This window comes from Gobio gobio (assembly GCF_949357685.1).
Source record: "Gobio gobio genome assembly, chromosome: 13".
In the NCBI taxonomy this organism is placed as follows: domain Eukaryota; kingdom Metazoa; phylum Chordata; class Actinopteri; order Cypriniformes; family Gobionidae; genus Gobio; species Gobio gobio.
Genome location: NC_137106.1, coordinates 32322258 through 32343701, shown reverse-complemented (window position 1 = coordinate 32343701; position 21444 = coordinate 32322258). Strand labels below are relative to the sequence as shown.

At 38.2% G+C, this 21444-nt stretch overlaps 1 protein-coding gene across 1 annotated transcript in view; it reads left to right on the top strand.

Moving 5' to 3' along the window:
• The window catches only part of clmna (calmin a), a 41104-nt gene extending 20946 nt beyond the window's left edge, over positions 1-20158 (top strand). Inside the window, exons 2-13 of the mRNA XM_079832622.1 lie at positions 4788-4849; positions 9767-9862; positions 9953-10036; positions 10132-10224; positions 10628-10821; positions 10918-11111; positions 12144-12226; positions 12316-14280; positions 15389-15552; positions 15925-16000; positions 16192-16250; positions 19666-20158. Of these exons, the coding sequence (XP_079688748.1) occupies positions 4788-4849; positions 9767-9862; positions 9953-10036; positions 10132-10224; positions 10628-10821; positions 10918-11111; positions 12144-12226; positions 12316-14280; positions 15389-15552; positions 15925-16000; positions 16192-16250; positions 19666-19831 (3236 nt within the window). The 3' untranslated portion in view covers positions 19832-20158. The remainder of the gene's footprint in view (positions 1-4787; positions 4850-9766; positions 9863-9952; positions 10037-10131; positions 10225-10627; positions 10822-10917; positions 11112-12143; positions 12227-12315; positions 14281-15388; positions 15553-15924; positions 16001-16191; positions 16251-19665) is intronic.
• The last annotated feature ends 1286 nt before the right edge of the window (positions 20159-21444 follow it).

Sequence of the window (21444 nt, the reverse complement as noted above, 5' to 3'; positions counted from 1 at the left end):
GTAACAAATGTATTGCTCATTGTTAGTTCATGTTAGTTAATACATTAACTAATTAAACCTTATTGTAAAGTGTTACTGATTTTAAGTTTTGGAGTGTTTAATTTTTTTAGGATTCAAATATTAGCCATTTATTAATTATTGACTCATCATGTTGCACATAAATAAAATATAAATTAAAAGATAGTTGGATGATGCATATGTATGTACACAGACCAACAATTAAAAATAGCTTATTTTAGTGTGAACAGACGTTCTTTATCTTTAGACTAGACAAAACATCTAAAGCACTGTAGAAACTTAACCAACCCCCAGCATGTCATACTGGGCTTGGTAATGCAACAGCAGCCATTTGTAACCAGAATCCTTTGCAAGGATTAACTGTTTATTTGGACTGACCAGAAAGAACTAGTTCTTGGAAGCCATAGTTTCAAGAAGCAACTAGTTCTTTTGTTTCATTAAACTTTGTATTGCATATTTGAACATGGGGGTGTTTTTAATTAATAGCCTATATATTTGAATTAAAGAATATGAAGTCACATGGAAAACGTAATGTGTTTTAGGTGACATAATTTAGCACTTGCTGAACTCAAGGAGACACATTACCCTGACATTGAATGAGGAATTATCTGCAAAAATATTTTTTATTAAGAAAGCGCTCTACTGTGAAGCATCTATGGTCTTATTAAATGTGTTGTCACAAAAATGGTTTTAACTTGGCCACTCTCTGAATGTGCACTATTGTGCTGTTGAGTTCTGTGTATGTGGCGACATGCCTAGACTTCCTGTCAGACTGTTGGGTCATTATTCCATCATGGCATTTGGACCACAGTTATTGATTCCAGCAAAAAGCCTTTTTATGTTTTGGCGCTAAATATGAATAAGGAAAGCCATGCTTCCAGTGATATCCCCATCAGGACCTTCCCATTCCTTGTGTGTGTACTGTACACCTTATAAAATCCAAATGAGCCACCGGCAGAGGAAAAGAAAACTTGAGAAGAAACTATTCATCATGAGGTAGACTGTGTAGACGCTCTGCCTGACGGATCATGTAATCAAGCACAGTCTCATGGGAGGCTCCCCAACCACCACCATCTCTCTAGGCCAGATGTCTTTTATTTCAAAGCGTGCACAAGGTCCAAATAAACATCTGACCTTTTCTACCAAACATGAAGTAAAAGAGTCACCACTTGGTAGTACCATATCTACATTTTTTGTTATTGGTCATAATGTAAGTCAGATGTGATTTATTTTGAAAAAATATTTGTACTGTTGATGAAGAATAATGATAAAGCCTGACAGAAAATGCCACTCACCTGGTTTATGTGACTTGTGTAATAAGTCCACCATTCTCTGTGGCAACATAAGAAGGATAAAATATAGACAAAGCATCAGTTATAGAACTAAATCTTCGCTCTTCATTTTGTTTTGTAAATGCTAAAAAGCTTCAAATATTTGTTGGTAAGTGAAAGAAATTGAATAGCTTTAGATGTTAAAGAGATTGAATTTAGGCTTTTATTCACATATAAACATTAATCAGTGAACATAAACAGAAGCTCAACTGTACTTGCTTGACATGCAAGATCAAACCTCATTGGTTCTTGCAGAACCTCAAACTTGCTGGCTAACACATGAGAATAAAACTCATTGGTTCTTGCAGAATCTCTAATTTGCAGCGTAACACATGAGAATGAACCTCATTGGTTCTTGCAGAAGCTCAAACGTGCTGGGTAACACGAGAATGAACATCATTGGTTCTCGTGGGAGCTCAAATGTGCTGCGTAACACGAGAATGAACCCCATTGGTTCTTGCGGAAGCTCGAACGTGTTGTGTAACTCATGAGAATGAACCTCATTGGTTCTCTTGGGAGCTCAAATGTGTTGTGTAACACATGAGAATGAATCTCATTGGTTCTCGCGGAAGCTCAAATGTGCTGCATAACACGAGATGGAACCTCATTGGTTCTTGCGGAAGCTCAAACGTGCTGCGTAACACGAGAATGAACCTCATTGGTTCTCATGGGAGCTCAACTGTGCTGCGTAACACGAGAATGAACCTCATTGGTTCTTGCAGAAGCGCAAACGTGTCTTGTAACACACAAGAATGAACCTCATTGGATCTCGCGGAAGCGCAAACGTGTTGTGTAACACATGAGAATGAACCTAATTGGTTCTTGCAGAAGCTCAAACGTGTCTTGTAACACACAAGAATGAACCTCATTGGATCTCGCGGAAGCGCAAACGTGTTGTGTAACACACAAGAATGAACCTCATTGGATCTCGCGGAAGCGCAAACGTGTTGTGTAACACACAAGAATGAACCTAATTGGTTCTTGCAGAAGCTCAAACGTGCTGCGTAACATGAGAATGAACCTCATTGGATCTCGCGGAAGCTCAAACGTGTCTTGTAACACACAAGAATGAACCTCATTGGATTTCGCGGAAGTGCAAACGTGTTGTGTAACACATGAGAATGAACCTCATTGGTTCTTTCAGAAGCTCAAACGTGCTGCGTAACACAAGAAAGAACCCCATTAGTTCTTTCAGAAGCTCAAACGTGCTGCATAACACACTTGAATGTACCTCATTGGTTCTTGCTGAAGCTCAAATGTGCTCCATAACACGAGAATGAACCCCATTGGCTCTTTCAGAAGCTCAAATGTGCTGCGTAAAATGAGTATTAAACCCCCTTGGTTCTTGCAGAAGCTCAAACGTGCTGCTTAACACGAGAATAAACCTCGTTGGTTCTTGCAAAAAGCTCAAACGTGCTGCGTAACACAAGAATGAACCCCATTAGTTCGGGCGGAGGCTCAAACGTGCCGCGTAACACAAGAATGAACCTCATTGGCTCTTTCAGAAGCTCAAATGTGCTGCGTAACACGAGAATGAACCTCATTGGTTCTTGCTGAAGCTCAAACGTGCTGCGTAACACAAGAATGAACCCCCTTGGTTCTTGCAGAAGCTCAAACGTGCTGCGTAACATGAGAATGAACCTCATTGGATCTCGCGGAAGCTCAAACGTGTCTTGTAACACACAAGAATGAACCTCATTGGATTTCGCGGAAGTGCAAACGTGTTGTGTAACACATGAGAATGAACCTCATTGGTTCTTGCTGAAGCTCAAATGTGCTGCGTAACACAAGAATGAACCCCCTTGGTTCTTGCTGAAGCTCAAACGTGCTGCGTAACAAGAATGAACCTCATTGGCTCTTTCAGAAGCTCAAACGTGCTGCGTAACATGAGAATGAACCTCATTGGATCTCGCGGAAGCTCAAACGTGTTGTGTAACACACAAGAATGAACCTCATTGGATTTCGCGGAAGTGCAAACGTGTTGTGTAACGCATGAGAATGAACCTCATTGGTTCTTTCAGAAGCTCAAACGTGCAGCGTAACACAAGAAAGAACCCCATTAGTTATTTCAGAAGCTCAAACGTGCTGCATAACACACTTGAATATACCTCATTGGTTCTTGCTGAAGCTCAAATGTGCTCCATAACACGAGAATGAACCCCATTGGTTCTTGCTGAAGCTCAAACGTGCTGCGTAACACGAGAATGAACCCCATTGGCTCTTTCAGAAGCTCAAATGTGCTGCGTAACACGAGAATGAACCTCGTTGTTTCTTGCAAAAAGCTCAAACGTGCTGCGTAACACAAGAATGAACCCCATTAGTTCGGGCGGAGGCTCAAACGTGCCGCGTAACACAAGAATGAACCTCATTGGCTCTTTCAGAAGCTCAAACGTGCAGCGTAACACGAGAATGAACCTCATTGGTTCTTGCTGAAGCTCAAACGTGCTGCGTAACACAAGAATGAACCCCATTGGCTCTTTCAGAAGCTCAAATGTGCTGCGTAACACGAGAATGAACCTCATTGGTTCTTGCTGAAGCTCAAACGTGCTGCGTAACAAGAATGAACCTCATTGGCTCTTTCAGAAGCTCAAACGTGCTGCGTAACACGAGAATGAACCTCATTGGTTCTTGCGGATGCTCAAACATGCTGCGTAACACGAGAATTAACCCCATTGGTTCTTGCAGACGCTCAAACGTGCTGCGTAACACAATAATGAACCCCATTGGCTCTTTCAGAAGCTCAAACGTGCTGCGTAACACACAAGAATGAATAAAGCAGTTTACATGCAAAGCGTAATTGGGGTGAAAGGCAAAGATGTAGATGTGTCAATCTGGATTTTGCATAAATAGTTTATGATCTTTATCACACACACAAAAAAAGAATGGCATTTTCATGACGTTTTGAGCATATTAAGTATAATCAGTGTGTGAAACTACATATAAATACACTCTGATTGCACTGATTTGCGAAGCAATGAATGATATATTTGCTAGAGACAGCAGCCTTATAAAGCATTGCTCAAGAGCAATTTTAAAAGCATAGTTTTGCTTCGCTCATTGCATTTTAATGTTTATTTTTCATGTCAGCACTACACTTACAGCAAAGTGGAAAACATTTAGGTTTTTATGATGTTTCGATAAGTGTGTGTGCATTCTTAGCGTAATAACATAAAGACAAGCAAAGTTGCCATTGGCTGCTCATTAAATAAAACAGCTCAGTGGAGATTTGCCGTTTACGGGCACTGACTGTAATGATTGTGTGCTGTTTGACCTTTGTTGCCATGGCGTGCTCACAAGTGAGCAATTGCTTCAGGCCACATGTGATTAATGACATGGAGCTGCTGTTTTAGATGAAGCAACTTCTTGCCGTTGCCGTTTCATCTCCGTGCATCATTTACCTCCGTTGACGTGACGTTGTTGTTTTTGTTTCTCTTCCAGTTGAGAGGGAGGTGGTGCAGAAAAGGACATTCACCAGATGGATGAATCTACATCTAGAGAAGGTCAGTAAGAATATATTTGGATAACCCAGTAGATGGAGTTTATAGACTTCTTCAGATATGCACAGATCGGGGAATCTTTCTGGTGGTAACATGTAGCCTACTACAGACAGGAAATGTATACCTCCTTCTCTCTGCTGAATTATTAATGAAGGAAATTGAAATTGTAATTTCTTAGCAGCATTAATTATGCATGAGGTAGAAACATTAACCTAAATTGTAGGAAGCATATCAGGGCTGAGGAAATGTTTTTTTGGGGGGAAGTATTGATATAATTGTACTATTTTCCCATGTGCCAATAACGGTTTAGAAACTGCATTTTGCTCAAATTTTTAGGGCTGTAATCAACCAAAGAAAATCTTGGTCGACTGAAGCCCTGAAATTTTCGACTAAAAATCGACTAAAAATGACGTTAGGAAAAAAAAAGTTTAATTAATTAGCTGCGCACTGTGCGCAGTACTTGGTAGCCTTGTTGTCTGCATAAATTAATTATAAATAAACATAAAAAACTAGTAGGCTATTTGCAGTATATTAAATCGTTTTTGAGCTGATTATTTTGCACTGAAATGAGTCTGACACACGAGTCTGTCGGCTCTGACAGCGTCGCATCAAGTGCACCTGTGCAATATCATAGCCTATGACTTCCCAAAATATAGTACTATTGTCAACTAGATATCATCACAAGAACTTTTGAGGAATATGCAACATAATTTAGACAATTGTTTTTGTCATATGTATTATAATAACTGACAGACAGTATAATTTCAGCCGCTCTGTGCAGCTCGAACGTTAGGAGCTCAGCTTCGCGGCTGAGACACGAAGAGACTATTAACTTAAAGCTTTTACTCTTAAACACAAAAGGCACGTCCACTTTAATAAAAAAGGAATATTTATTAAACAAGCCAGATCAAGAGCAGAAAAAACGCTCTCACAATTAAATAAATAATATAAGTTACAGAAAACTAGCCTTCTTCAATCTGTCTCTCTTCTCCAGTGGGTTGGGCTAATCCAAAAGTGAAAACAATGGGGGTGTTCTGAAGGCAGACTCATACCTGTGAAACAGGGGTGCTCTGAAAACACCCCCATTAGCAATTAGTGTTTTCCACCTGTTGAAATGAACGCGGCGCGGCAAAACTGATGAAATGAACGCGGCAAAACGGACAGTACAGATCCACTTTTGCGGCACGACTGAAGCATGGTGTTGTGACGCTTCCCCTCATGTGTATGTTGATGGGCGTTCCTCAAGTTTACCGCTATGGGTGTGCGTTTGAGCCAGCGGTAATGAAAAACAAAGGACCGGCGAGAGACTTCTCTTCGCCAGTTGGTTGGGCCAATCCAAAAGAAGTGAAAACAATGGGGGTGTTCTGAAGGCAGACTGATACCTGTGAAACAGGGGTGCTCTGAAAACACCCCCATTACCAATTAGTGCTTTCCACCTGATTAAATGAACGCGGCGCAGCAAAACTGATGAAATGAACGCGGCAAAAACTAATGAAATGAACGCTGAAAAAAATCGACCAATCAAAAATTTGGTCGAGCCAGAACGTATCGACCAATAATCGACTAATCGACTGGGAGATTACAGCCCTACAAATTTTATTAAAGAAATAATTTACTTTATTAGTAATATTATGTATTATTTTAATATTTATATTTTTTCATGTTTTGATTTTCTACTCTCTGAGGCTCCCTTCTCCCACTTTCACTATCATATTTTCCCTACAAGAAATGGCGAGACGGACACAAAACACACACACACACACACACACACACACACACATACATTTGCATGAGGCATTAGTCATTGAACACAACTCGTTTAAGCCTGCTCTTTTGTTTTCTCTGGCAGTCCTCCGCTGCTCTTCTTGTGTTGTAGACAGCTTATAGATTGTAACTCTGCCATTCTACAGAGCCTCATAATACTGACTGCAAACACTCAGCGATGAATCCTTTGTTTTCATACACAATGTCGCTCTATGCCGTGACCCCGAGTTTGGCTTCTTCTCAAAACTTCGACCCACCATTGGACAATTACACTTTGTCTGCTCTGTTTTGGTGGAAAATTTCACCTTTAACCCTCCAGTTTCCACTGTTGTCCCATCATATCCCTTTTAATCTTCTGAGAAATGTTATTGCTGAAGAAGAGTGGGATTCTCCTCCTACATGTTAGCTTTTTTGTCATTTCAGATTCAGTGAAATTAATCAAGAGTAAACTTAAAGGGTTATTTCACACAAAAATGAAAAATGCTGTCATTATTTACACACCCTCATGTCGCTCCAAATTAGGGATGCACCGAAATTTCGGCCACCGGAAATTTTTGGCAGAAAATGGCATTTTCGTTTCGCTTTCGCTGAAAGACTAAAAAGGCAGAGAGATCAGCTCCTCCTCTCACCTGATTCTGTTGCATTCTCATGAATTCTATTGCATCGATCTGAATGAATATTATTATTTTGATATTGATATCTAAGATTTAATATTATTTTAATATAGGCCTATTTTCTGTCCAATTTTTGTGTTAATTTAAATAAAATTGTGGTTTTTATTGGCCTGTATTTTTTTTTAATTCACATTCATTTTATTGAATTAAATTAAAAAGTCTAATAATAATACAATTATACAAAAAACTAATTAAAAATAAGAAATTAATCATCTTTTTTTTTTTTTTAAGTCATTTTCGGTTTTCGGCCAAGTAAATCCAGAATTTTTGGTTTCGGCCCAGAATATTAATTGCGGTGCATCCCTACTCCAAACTCATAAGACTTTCGTTCATCTTCTAAACACACATTTTTTATGAAATCTGAGAGATTTCTGTCCCTCCAATGAGCAACTACCACTTTGAGGCTTCAAAAAGTTGCTAAAGTTCATAAAGAGTTATCAAATGTGCGTTAACGCGTTCAATTATTAAAACATTTTTCTCCAATATTTAATGCAATTAACACAGCATCAGTTTTTTTGCACTACAGTATATGATCACGCCATCATTCTTTCAAGTGCTATTAAACCATTCAAACTAGGGCTGCCAAAAGATTAATCGCGATTAATCGCATCCAAAATAAAAGTTTGTGTTTACATAATATATGTGTGTGTACTCTGTTAATTATTATTTATATATAAATACACACACATTCATGTATATATTTAAGACATATTTGCATGTATATACTGTATATACATTTATATAATATATAATATATATAAATGTTTTATATATAAAAATAATATTTTTTTCTTAAATATATACATGCTTGTGTGTGTATTTATATATAAATAATAATTAACAGAGTACACACACATATATTATGTAAACACAAACTTTTATTTTGGATGCGATTAATCGCGATTAATCTTTTGACAGCCCTAATTCAAACACGATAAAATGCAAAAAAGAACTCAAATCTTTGCTAGCACGCTCTATGTGAAGCGGCTCTCTGTGAACAGACACCCGGAACGTGTGCTCAGAGAGCACAGCAGAACTGTTCTCTTTCGCTCTTGAACAGACAAAAACACACAAAAAAATTATGACAAAATTCCCGTTTTGTCCTCGTAAGCACAGATTTGTCTTAACTTAGTTAAAAGTGTTAAATGAACTCAAAGTGTTGTGAGAAAATAGGACGTGGTCAGATCCGGGTCATGTGTGTCCGGTCTTAAAGTGACTATGATCAGTGTTAATCAAAGAACAAAAGACAAAGAGAAAATCACTCACTTCACTGAATAATGGTTATAGCTTTAATAAGGATTCTTCTATTTAATTTATCATTTATGCAGTGAAGACTCTGAAGTGTTTGATAACTCTATTCAGTTTCTGTGCCTACCTGTTAGAGCTAGCTGAAAATCTTAAAGCCCTGTTGACAAGGTTACATGGGTCAAAAGCAACGAAAACAATAACTTTTTTAGCTTTTCAGCAGGGCAGGTAAAAATCTGAACCTTCCCGTCTGGAAAAAACCTCAGTGATGAACACTAACAGTAAAAGAACAGCTAAATGTGACATTTATTTCAATGGGATTATGTGGGGTTTTTTTTAAGTTCACTTAAATTAAATGTTTCATTAGATGTTCGCTCTCCTTTTTTAAAGCCTATGAAATGGTAAAATCGATAGCTTTCAAAGTCTACTGTAATGTTGAATGGCTATAATTAATGGCTAAAATTGAGAAAAAGAAATCAATGTAAATAGAGACATCAGTACTGGTATCAGTGATACTGGCCTGGCCCTCATTCATAGTGCTTAGTAAAATGATGCTATTAAACATATTTTAAATATACTGTCTTTATGTTGTTTCTACATTATTTTTTTGATTAAATGTTAAGTATTACAACATTAAAAAACTTTAATGTTACTGTAGGTGTGATTAATCGGGATTAATTACAAAACAATTTTGTTGATTGACAGCACTAGTTGTCACATATAATTAGAACTATAAAAACAATGTGGATTATAATCGACATGCAATTTAATTGAAAAAATGGAGGAGTATTTTGCAATCTGTGGTATCTTTGGAAATCTTAGTGCAGTTTGAGATTACAGGGGCCTTTTTCCCAAGAGAAAAATCTGAGATGCAAAAGATTTCAGCAATTGTCACCATTTGATTTAGTTTGGGATGGCAAATTATTTTAGATTTGTATTGTTATTTGACATTTTAATTTGTTTTCATATTATTTCATTTTAAAAATGTATATTTTTCTCTGCAGTTTTTTTCTTATATGAGATCTGTATTTTATTCAAAGGTTCAAAAGACGTTATTGTCATTGTACTGCTGTGTTGGTATCCTTTGTTCTCAAACATTCAACAGCATAAAAAAAATACAACACAAAATCTAGGCAAAACCCCAACAAGAAAGATACATGAGATTAAACAATATGACAGAAATATAATCCTTTGATTTGTTTAATTACTGAACTGCATGTTATTTTTTGCTGTGCAGTGCAATCCTCGTCTGGAGGTGCGGGATCTGTTTCGTGATATCCAGGACGGGAAGATTCTGATGGCTTTACTTGAAGAACTCTCAGGATGCAAACTGGTGAGAATCATTTCAGTGAATTTTCTGAATCGTTTTACGTCATCTGTCCCCATGAACGACTAAAAAAAACACCGTCCTTTGATCTTTCAGCTGCATGGGTTTAAGCCATCCGCACATCGTATTTTTAGGCTCAATAACATCGCCAAGGTATTGACATTTCTGGAAGAAAGAAACGTAAGTATCGTTTGAGGTCACACACCCTCACAACTAGCAAATATGAATGCTGAATGCTTTTAATGTAAGTGTGATAAATCTCTGTCTGGTTTTAGGTGAAATTAGTCAGCATTGACGCAACGGATATTGCAGATGGCAATTCATCCATAGTACTTGGGCTTATCTGGAATATCATACTCTTTTTCCAGGTAGCATAATCTTGTTTTCTCCCTTTGTGTTTTTTTATGTCTACATCTTTATGCTTTTACGTTTGGATTAGTCCACATTTGAGTGATTTTAGTTGGGGAAAATAGTTAATCAGTGGATTATTTGTGACTCAAGAGTCTTTTCTATGTGGCTTTACGTGGATGTGGGAAACGATGAGATTTAATCGGATCAATGACTGCATATGATATCCTTCTGATTCTTGTTGGATTAGGGTCCAAATGTGCACTAATCTTATCTTGTCTTTGAGACAGGACAACTCTCTTATCACTTAGTAAGTGTTTAGATAGGACTGAAGAGTTTACTGAGCAGCATGATAGGAAATGCCACCACACTGAGCAAATGGTTGTCATCTACTCGTTCAGTAATGAGCTGTTTGTATTACAGATCAAGGAACTCACAGGGAACATTAAGAGCCAGTTCCCCTCCTCCTCCAGCCTGTCCTCTATACCCACCAGCTCTGATTCTGACACTTCCCACTCCAGCACACCCTCAGATGAGAGAAAGCCCACCATTGCGCCAAGAGGTCATGGGAAGGCAATCAAGACCCTCTTGCAGTGGGTCCAGAGACGCACTAGAAAGTAAGAGATATTGAAGTGACCCCTGGGATTTTTTTTAATTAGAATGCCAACCAGCTGTTCAGTTGGTTCAAAGCATTACTTGCTATTTTCTTCCAGATATGGAGTTGCTGTACAGGACTTTGGAAAGAGCTGGACAAGTGGTCTGGCTTTCCTTGCTGTGATAAAGTCCATTGACCCCAGTCTGGTGGATATGAGGAGGGCTCTGCTCCGAACGCCCAAAGAGAACATTGAGGAAGCATTTAGAACGGCACACTACAGTCTTGGCATCCCAAGACTCCTAGAACCTGAGGGTAAATATTAAAGAGTGGGTTGATGTACGATGGCCCCAAAAATGTACATTACTGTTGAAAAGCTGCATTTATTCGATCAAAATACAGTAAATTATTACAATTTAAAATAACTGTTTCCTGTTTTATTTTAATATATTTTATATGTTGAAAAAAGCTGAATTTTCAGCATCATTACCCCAGTCTTCAGTGTCACACGATCCTTCAGAAATCATTCATATATGCTGAGTTGTTGCTCATGAAACATTTATTATTTTCAATGTTAAATTAGTTATTTCATTTGAAACAGAATCTTGTAACATTATTAATGTCTTTACTGTCACTTTTGATCAATTTAATGTATCCTTGCTGAATACATTTTTTTTTATTTAATTCCTTTAAAAAATATTATATAAAAATTATATATATTTAAAAATTACTTATTTATAATACATTATACATTTCTATATATTTCATATTTATACATATTTAAATATTTACATTTAATATATTGAAATATATTTAGATATATAATGTGACTGTAAAGTGAATGTAAAGTTTTTATTATGTTATTCATTTGCACGCTGCTTTGGATAAAAGCATCTGCTAAATGAATGAATGTAAATGTAAAATATATGGCACTTGGTTTAGCATAATGCAAAGACGTTCATACATTAAAGGGTTGGTTCATCCAAAAATGAAAATTAGCCCATGATTTACTCACCCTCAAGTCATCCTAGGTGTATATGACATTCTTCTTTCAGACGAATACAATCAGAGTTATATTGAAAATGTCCTGGCTCTTCAAAGCTTTATAATGGCAGTTTTTTGTCATATACACCTAGGATGACTTGAGGGTGAGTAAATCATGGTCTAATTTTCATTTTTGGGTGAACAAACCCTTTAAGTGAGGCTGAAGCACTTTATTACTAATGTAACACAATGTATCTCAGCTACCTTTCAGAGGTCTTGAGGACATTTGTCATGGCTTTGATTTGTTTTAATATAGCTATTGAAATACATTAGCACAGTTGAACTAAACATGTCTTTCCTCAGATGTGATGTTAAATCAACCTGATGATCAGTCCATAATGATCTATGTGTCCCAGTTTTTGGAGCACTTTCCTGGAATTGAGGAGGTAGGAACGTTTCAATGAATTACAGCATCAATATACAATAAGTCTCATACATCTCAACTAAATATGCTTTGTTTTATTGTTTTCTCCAGGATGAAACGTCAGATATTGTGGAAAGAAGTAAAGCCAGTGCTCGTATGAACGAACCACCTGTTCGTAATGGAGTTCAGAGAAAACGGGAGTCTTATATGGTCAAGAGGGACTTGGTTCAGCCGCCACCCAAGATCTTCATCTCCTCGGTGTCTGAAGATCGTGAGCAGATAACCTCTCCAGTCCTATCACAGACCCCTGAGGACAGACCATGGACCAGTGAAGGGTCATCAGCGGGTTCAAGTCCCAGTCCTGCAAACGACAAGCCCCTTAATCACCCCTTGGGCTTGAATAAAGACGTGTCCACCACAAGCTCTCCGCAACCTTCATTCTCAGATTCTGCTGTCAACTCGCCCGACTCATGGAGTGAAGTACTTAGCGAGACTTCCAACTCTCACCGGATCAATGAGGATCCTATAAGTGAGAGCAGTACAGCTGGTACTGTTGAAGTGACCTCAGATTTAGGGTCACCATTTTCACCAGAGAATAATTTGGACCGTGAGCTTTTTATAGATGAAGGCAACTATTCCCTCGGTTCCATGGATAGTTTACATGCCAAATCCACTGCGCCATCTGAGGAGGACAATGCTTACAAATACATCTTAGATCTGAAAGAAGAACAATCTGCAAATAGTTTGCCCTGCGACAACATGAGGAATAAATCAGATGCAGCATGTTTAGAACAAACCGAAACCAATCCTTTGGAGCACCAGGAACCAGTCAAGCCATCTTCTGATGATCCTTCATGCTTGGAAAGTGATTCAGGATACTTTCAGGATAACAAGGAAGCCATGCCGGCTCAAGCTGAGGATGAAAGTCCACTTACTTCCACCGTTGATGAAGAAGTCAGTGAAAATCTGGAATCTGAATCTTTTCAGGACAATGTAGAGTCTTCCAATACAGAAGCCATGCAAGGGAATGCTCTCGGAGTAACAGATGGACCTGAGGAGAAGCCTTTCGTGATTGATTATGATAGTGAGCCAGAATGCCCAGTTTTGCAGTTTGAGAGGGTTTCTATATCAGGAAGTGAGGAAGATATTAAACTGTGCACTGATTTGGTTGAAGAACCAACAGAGGAACCAGGCAAAAATGATATTGAAAATGGTAATTCTGAAACCAACAAAGATAGTAGTGACCTCCATGATGGGGAACAAGTAGGTGTTTTGGAAATTAAGGTAAAGGATGTGATATTTGACAACCTGGAAAAACCTATCTCAGACCAGAGCCAAACAGAAGTCGAGGTTCCTGATGAAGAGCAAGTGTGTTGTATGTGTGGATGTCTAGTTGCGAAGAGCTCTGCTGAATCAAGCGAACAGGGTGACAATTGTCTGTCCCACTTAAACTCAACTGAGAAGAGCTGTAATTCAGACTCGAGACATTTCAGTGAATCAAAAGCAGGTGGAAACTTTGAGGACAATCCAAGGGAACGGAACAATGAATTAAATGGAACTGTAAGTGATCTCAAGAAGGAGCCAAGAGAGAGTAAATGTACTCATGAAGATCTACTTATAATAGGTAAGAGCAACATGGAAAGTGGGTCAGACGGCATAAGGAGGACTGAGTTTTCCCACAATACAAATGGTGAAAGCCAAGCTCAGGTTTCAGACAATACGGAGCCTGGAGGGGCCAAGGATAACAGGCCTGTATCAGTAGTGGACTCTCACTATGGCGTTCTGAAGCCTGTCAGTGAAGCCTTTGTGGAGCCTCTTTCTGACGGCACCAACCACGATGTAGAAAACGACTCCACATCAACCCAGCGACAGCGCCCAGAAGTTTCCAGCTTTGAGTCACCAACTGAGGCGGGTGGTGTGAGCCGTGGGTACTTTGAAAGACGTCCCGTGGAACTACGTCTGTCTCTCAGCATGACTCCGCTTCAGCCGGCACCTCCTAAACGTTCACTTACTGAATCGGATACGGACACCGAAGACACTTCAGAGGACCACGGCAAGGGTTTTAAGTCGAGAAAGGTTATTTTTCGTTCTCACTTTCCTTTAGTCTAGAAAACAAGGCTCTGTTTAATGCACAGACTGACCTACAAACAGAAGGAATCAGCATATGAGCTGTTTTAGGGTCATGACCTCCTTTTCCAAATGTAGTTCACTCGAGTGCATTACTCAAAATGATCTCATTTTAATGATTTGTTACAGTTGCTATCGCGTCCTGCGAGTATAGCCTAAGTATTCAGAGCCAGAAGAAATACTGTATTCATGCATTCATCCATCAGCGATTAAAGATTGATAGTTGAGACGAACTATGAAAGACAAGGTCAGTTCCCTCACATAACCAGTAAGTGGATCAGCTCTCTGTAGAGTTGGGTTTGGTAGCAGTGCCATCCACTCTCCGTGAAACGATTAGATAAGCTATAAAAAGTATTTTGGCTTTCTTGCAGCCGCATATGCTCTTATTGAGGCAGTGAGTTTGAATCGGGTTCATGTAATTGTCCTATGCGTGCCCCTTTTTTTCATTTGACCTTTTAATAAGAGAGGTAAAAAGGCCAAAAGGGAAAACGATAGTAGTTGAGTGGTTCATATTCACACACACAGACTAAATTATTTTATATATACCATTCAAAAAGGGTCGGTAGGGGTTTGGAAGGAATGCTCACCAAGGCTGCATGTATGTGATCAAAAATACAGAAAATAGTAATATAGTAAAATATCAGTATCATTTAATTTTAAAATGAATTTTTTTTTTTATTATTTTAATACATTTATTTGTATTAAAACTTTGATGGCAAAGCTGAATTTTCAGCATCATTACTCCCGTCTTCAGTGTCAGTGATCCTTCAGAAACATTTCTTATTATTATTAGATTTTTATTCATTAATGATTAGAAAGTTTTTATTTGGAATACAAATCTTTTGTGACATTTATAATTGTCGTTACTATCACTTTTGATCTTTTTAATGTATCCTAGTATTATTGTTATGGCCTTCAGTGTACTTGTTGCAAGGATGGTCATCACAGTGATGATAATATTACCACGGTGGATATTAAATTGCTTGAGTTTGTATTCTGGATATTGAACTTTAATCTTGCATTATAGATTCACTCCATTCTGCATGTGTCCATCTAGGATAGAGCGGGATCTTTGCATCTCCAGGAACAAAGCCCATTTGACAGGCACCCGGGAGAATGGGGTGCGGTGGAGCCTGATTCACCAGCTGAGCATTGTGAGCACATTAAGACAGATGAGGACCTGACCAGCGCTGATGCCAGAGAAAACACTGGGGCTCTGAGGTACGGCTCTATTAATAGAGATTGCTACAGATACACAGTCTATGCCACAGGGGAACGTTCTGTTTTCTGAAGGACGTGACCTCATAAGCCTCTTAGAACCAATGCACATTGCCTTAAATGTACTTAATGTTAAGCTTTGAAAACTTTGGTTGACTTTTGGTCAACAGGTCATATCCATTTTATATGAATGATGCAAACATTTTGATCTCATAGCATGCTGTGTGACTGTAAATCCATTACAACTCTCTTCAGTCTATCATGAATAAATGAACTTAATTGTAACTTAGGTCCATATAAGGTTTCTTAGAGTTCAGTGAGGTATATGAAACGTGTGTTTTAACAACCATAACAAATTTGTCATGCTCTTAAAAGGGAAGGAGTGGTGACGGATGCAAGCCAAACTTTGACTACTGTACACTTAAGAAGGGTTGACAACAGTGAATCAAAGGTTTGTTAGTGTTCCTGTTAATTATATGTTATACAAATGAGTTATTAGTGTTATACACTACCATTCAAAAGTTTGGGTCAGTAAGATTTGTGTTCCACATTAACATTTATATGGGCCGATAGCCTTTTCTCTGGTCCTAAATATATTGACATCGCTTCTTTATTTCACCACTGTTGTTTTCTTTTTAATAGGGACAAAATGGGAAGGCCTTAGACTACAGCAAAGTGGACAGTACCATCGTAAAGAAAAGGTAACTGAAACCATATATTCATATTGAATTTATCCAAGACTGGTTAGATGTACCAAATTTTTGGTCATTTTCAAAATAAAATGTTGTAATAATACAAAGACTTGTATCTGTGAATCAGCCTGTGGTGTGATATAGCACACATATTAAGTTGACTTGCATAAACTGTCAATCCCAATTTCCACCCTTGCCTCATGCAATATAGCAATTGTAGTGTTGGATCCAGTATGACACTTAAAGGCATTAAAACCTGCTCGGGCAAACATTTCCATCCCTGTTTTATTAGACCTTGAGCCTCATCCACAAAACAGTAGTGTTTGTATTGTTCAGACTTGGTGTCGTCTTTGTAACTGTGATAGGAGTGTATAGTGGTGTAGCATGGGTTGTGTTTATGCCCCTAAGATATATTTAATTCTCGGATGAATGATGTTTTATGTTGTCAATGGGAGTCCTGCGGGGATGAACTTCAAGGGTTAGTTCACCCCCAAAAAAATTATTAGCCCATGATTTACTCACCCTCAAGTCATCCTAGGTGTATTTGACATTCTTCTTTCAGACGAATACAATCAGAGTTATATTAAAAAAGACCTGGCTCTTCCAAGCTTTATAATGGCATTGAATGGCTGATTCGTTTTTGAAGTCCATAAAAGTGCATCTACCCATAAAGGCCTTCTGAAGTGAAGTGACACATTAGTGTAAGAAAAATATCCATATTTAAAGGTGCACTATGTAATTTTTTTTGAGTAAAATATCCAAAAACCACTAGGCCAGTGTTATATATTTTGTTCATTTGAGTACTTACAATATCCCAAATGTTTCTAACTATTTGTAAATCGTGATAAATTATTATTTTAACCAAGTAACCAGGACGTGTGAGGGAGTCGCCTGTCGATGGCGTCATATCTGCGTTACCCTCATTTTCCGCTTTTATTCTGCAGAAACACTTTGCTCTCACTGCAGTGTGAACAAGTGTCATAGCTGCTGCCGAGTGAACGCACAGAGTAACGCCATAACATCATTTTCAACACACTCAGATGTGTCTAATATGATAAACAGAGCTGCGTTACCTCATACTCATGAACGGAAAACCGGAAGTGGCGCCGGCGACTGTGTCATAATAAAAGTCCCGCCGCTCTTCTCATTAACAATCGCTCCAGGGGCCTTGCTCAGCTCCACAACACTCGGTCCGGCTCCGCTTCATACTACAGTAATGTTAATAATCGCATCCATGAACATGTTTTCTGCCCGAGTCCTATACCGATTCTTTTCCACCGGCTGTGAGGTGAAGACCACATGTCCCAAGATTCTGCACTCAAACGTGGCGTCATCAAACTACGCCTTTGTTTTGAACAGGCGACCTCTAGTGGACGGAAAAGTTACATAGTGCACCTTTAAAACTTTATAGACGAAAATAACTAACTTCTGGCGTACCGCCGTACACCTCAGTTTACTGCGAAAGAGTAACCCTTGGCGCATGTGTATTGACGAATGCGGAAGCACAGAGGATAGAGCAAAACAAAACACCGTTCATGAATTAGAAGTATAAAACGAGAAGTTTTTAAGAGAAATGGCAGAGGATTTCAATATAAGAGAAGAGGGGCTTGAGTTTGTTGCCCAGCCCTATCCACGAGAGGCGTCAAAGCTTGGGATGCTCCTGTACATCGTGTCAGGGGTTAGCCTAATCTTTCGCCGTAAGTTGACTTGCGCACGGCTATCCACCGGAAGTTAGTTATTTTAACATGTTTCCAGTTTACCCAATAGTATTTCGACACCACAGGTTGCCAGTTTGTGGAAAACACAGCGTATTGCTGCCATGGAAGCCAGCAAACAAACTGGGTCAGATACTTCAGATTCTACCCAACCTAAAAAGCCACTGCATCCATCTAAAAATAAAAAAAGCACATTAAAACAGAGATAAATCAACTCATCAACTTGCCTTGATGTCTCTTTGCCTTCCATTGTAAATTGTGCTCATTCCTGTTACGTGTCCTCAAACTGGCAACCTGGGTGACCATGGAGTCTGAGGAGGAGGAGAGGGCGGGGCAAACAATATTTTGAATTTGGACTGCAGAACCCATTTCAATCTTTAGCTGTCATTCTTACATACAGCACCTTTAAGTTTCATTTTCCATCACCCCATGAAAGTCACTTGTTTCAATTATTTGTTTCCATTGTTGACATGTTTCTTATTTAAATCACAGAGCAAGATGATTCATTAATATTTTTGGTTCGTTTTCTTGGAAGAAAAAGACTGTACATTTTAAATGTGTATATCTGCAAAAGGTTAATTTAGTCAACTTTTAGGAGTAATCCAGCATATAGATTAGCATCAAAGCTAACAGAAACAGACTAAACAAAACTGATTTCATATAGCCTGACAAGCCAGACCCACATCAAGATGTTGGGTCTGGGAACTCACCATTGGCAGGGCTCAATCCGAGGGGCGGGGTAAACGGTTGTCTTTCAAATTCCCTCTGCACGCAATAGGATAGTGCTACAACCAACCAGAGCAACGAAGAAGGTGAAGCGGAGCTAGTTGATAGATTAAACTTACGCCGTATCTGGTCGGCAAAACTCAGAACACATCTTCCTTTCTTAAGAATGACTTCAGTGCCGTTCTTTGTTCTTTTCTCAAAGAAAAGCTTAACTCCAAGTCTTCCAGAGTCGCGGCCAAAGCTTCTTTGTTTTCAAGTAGCACGCGGAATTGCCGCAACTCTGCCGTCATTATGTTAAGCCCGCCCACCGACTCTATACACGATGTGATTGGCCTGACCAGAGTTTGGTTTTTCCCGCTCGCAAGCGAACGGAGAGTTGCTAGACGACCCTGGCTGCAAATTACATTTGCTGCCGCTAGTGTGCGTCTAAATGTCTAGGCTAGATTTTATAGGTATTTAAGTTTATTTAAAGTGCCCCTATTATGCTATTTTAAAGGTTCATCATTTTTTCTTAAGGTCTCCTACAATAGATTTTGATATTTGAAATTTGATAATATACATTGCAGCATCACCTTTTTTTCTCACAGTGTCTGAAACGTTTTGATAAAGGATTCAATCTCTCTAAGCCCCTCATTTCCGAAAGCCTACTCTGCTCTAATTGACAGAAACAGAGCGTGTCAGAATCTACAACACGAGCCAAACACTTCCAGGTCTCAGCCGCAACAAAAGTGTTTGAGGACGGGTCAAAGTAGACATTGTTCACAGGCAGCCAATGAAGATCATTATGCAAATTTGTTATAAACCATGTAGGTTCATGTATTAAGCAATGACTCTTGGCTCATTTCATTCCGTTCAATTTTTGAAACTTGCAGACCTTTTACATTCACAAACATCTATATTACACACTACATGAAAAGCAATATCTGAAAAATCATAGTAGGGGCTGAAATTCTAATACTATGTGTGCACTTGTTTTATTACAGCTTGGAGAGCAAGACTGCTGTGAGTCCAGAAAGCACATATGACACAACCTTGTACGACCTTGTCTACATCCTCTTGGCTGCTTGGCTCTTCGTGTACTGCCTTCTTGTCTTGCCTCAGATTGACTCAAGGATGCTTCCTAAACTTCTCTTCAACATAGATGAATGACTGCAATATTAATATACAAGAAAATGAATGCTCACACCTACAGCTCAGATCATGTTCTTATAGATCAGCTCCCTGGCATAAAGGAATAGTTCGCCCAAAAATGAAAGTATAGACATTCTGATAAACATTTCCTTTTGTGTTCGTTTTGTTTGGAACATGAGGGTGAGTAAATTATGACTTTTTTCTTTTCTTTTTTTAGTGAACTATCCCTTTAACATGAACCAGGACCCTTGACCCAAATGTTTAAGGAGTAAATAAAACTGATTGGAAAATGTGCCATATTGATCAGCTGTGTTGCCTTTAATATTTCCATTCACGTTTGCACACAAAAAAGTTTTTTGTCTTCTTTTGTTTGAAGGTTAATCAGTCTCCACTTTTACATAATAGATTATTTATAATGCTTCAGAAGAACATGCTTTTTGGCCTTTTATGTTTGTACGTACACTATATGAAGAAAAAGCATCTTAAAGACAACTGTTTGTATAAAATAAGCAAAGGTTTTTGGTATGTTCTAAAGCTGTCATGCTACAATCGCATTACATACACCCCTTAATTTGTTGTATTTTTAGTAAAATTAAGGCTTATATATATATATATATATATATATATATATATATATATATACACATCACTTAGGGCTCTTTTAGTTAAAACACACTTTAATAGTGTCAACAGCACTTTTTAAAACTCAAGATAAGAACTGCCAAAGATTCAGTTGAAGAAACATATTCCCAACACAGTGAACAAATTATGAATTTGCCTATTCTTTTAATAATAAATCATGCACTTACAGTATATATTTTTTGCATTTTAAATGCAAGAGCACATACCACGTATATATTAGTCATTTTACACATTTATAAATACATTATATTGACTGAATTTGTAATATTGACACTGAAGTTGTTAGTGGTGGATTTTCAGGTCTGATATAAATCCCTAAATGGAAGGATTTCATTTTGAGCCTGTGGGGCTTGTAATATGTTGTAAAATTGTTGCTTTTTTTCTTATATTTACTACATTTTAAGCTGAAATGTACACTTCCACAATATAGAACAAGCACACTGGCTGCTGAGTGCTTGTCGCATGATCATAGCAAATTAAAGTGAACTCTGGACAAACCCAGAATGTTAATGCATCCTGACTCATTTATACGCATACAGAATATGTCCAAAATTGTGAATAAGCCAAACTTTCTGCATGACAATGTGTATGGGAAACAACTTTTGTCTTTAACATTTTTAAAAGTCACCAAGTGAATATGTCCTGCTTTTGTAATGATAAATTGTTCAATTTTCATGTTAAAATGCACTGGAGTGCAATAAATGATACATCCTTTGGTTGCCACGCCTGTTGTGTGCTTTATTGTATCTTAGTTACCTTTATCCTTAGTCTACTCTAGTGTAATTATGAGTTGTCATGGGTTTGGTAAGTATATATTTACTGAAACCATGACTATATATATTTTTTAAATTAATATTATTCATAAATGAAGTGAGTTACTGAACCCTGTCACAAGTTTACAACCCTGAAACAATGAGAAATATACAATGAGTTTTTTAGCTCAAAATGTCCACTGCTCCTCTTGTAGTGTAGTAGGAGAGTGGATCATA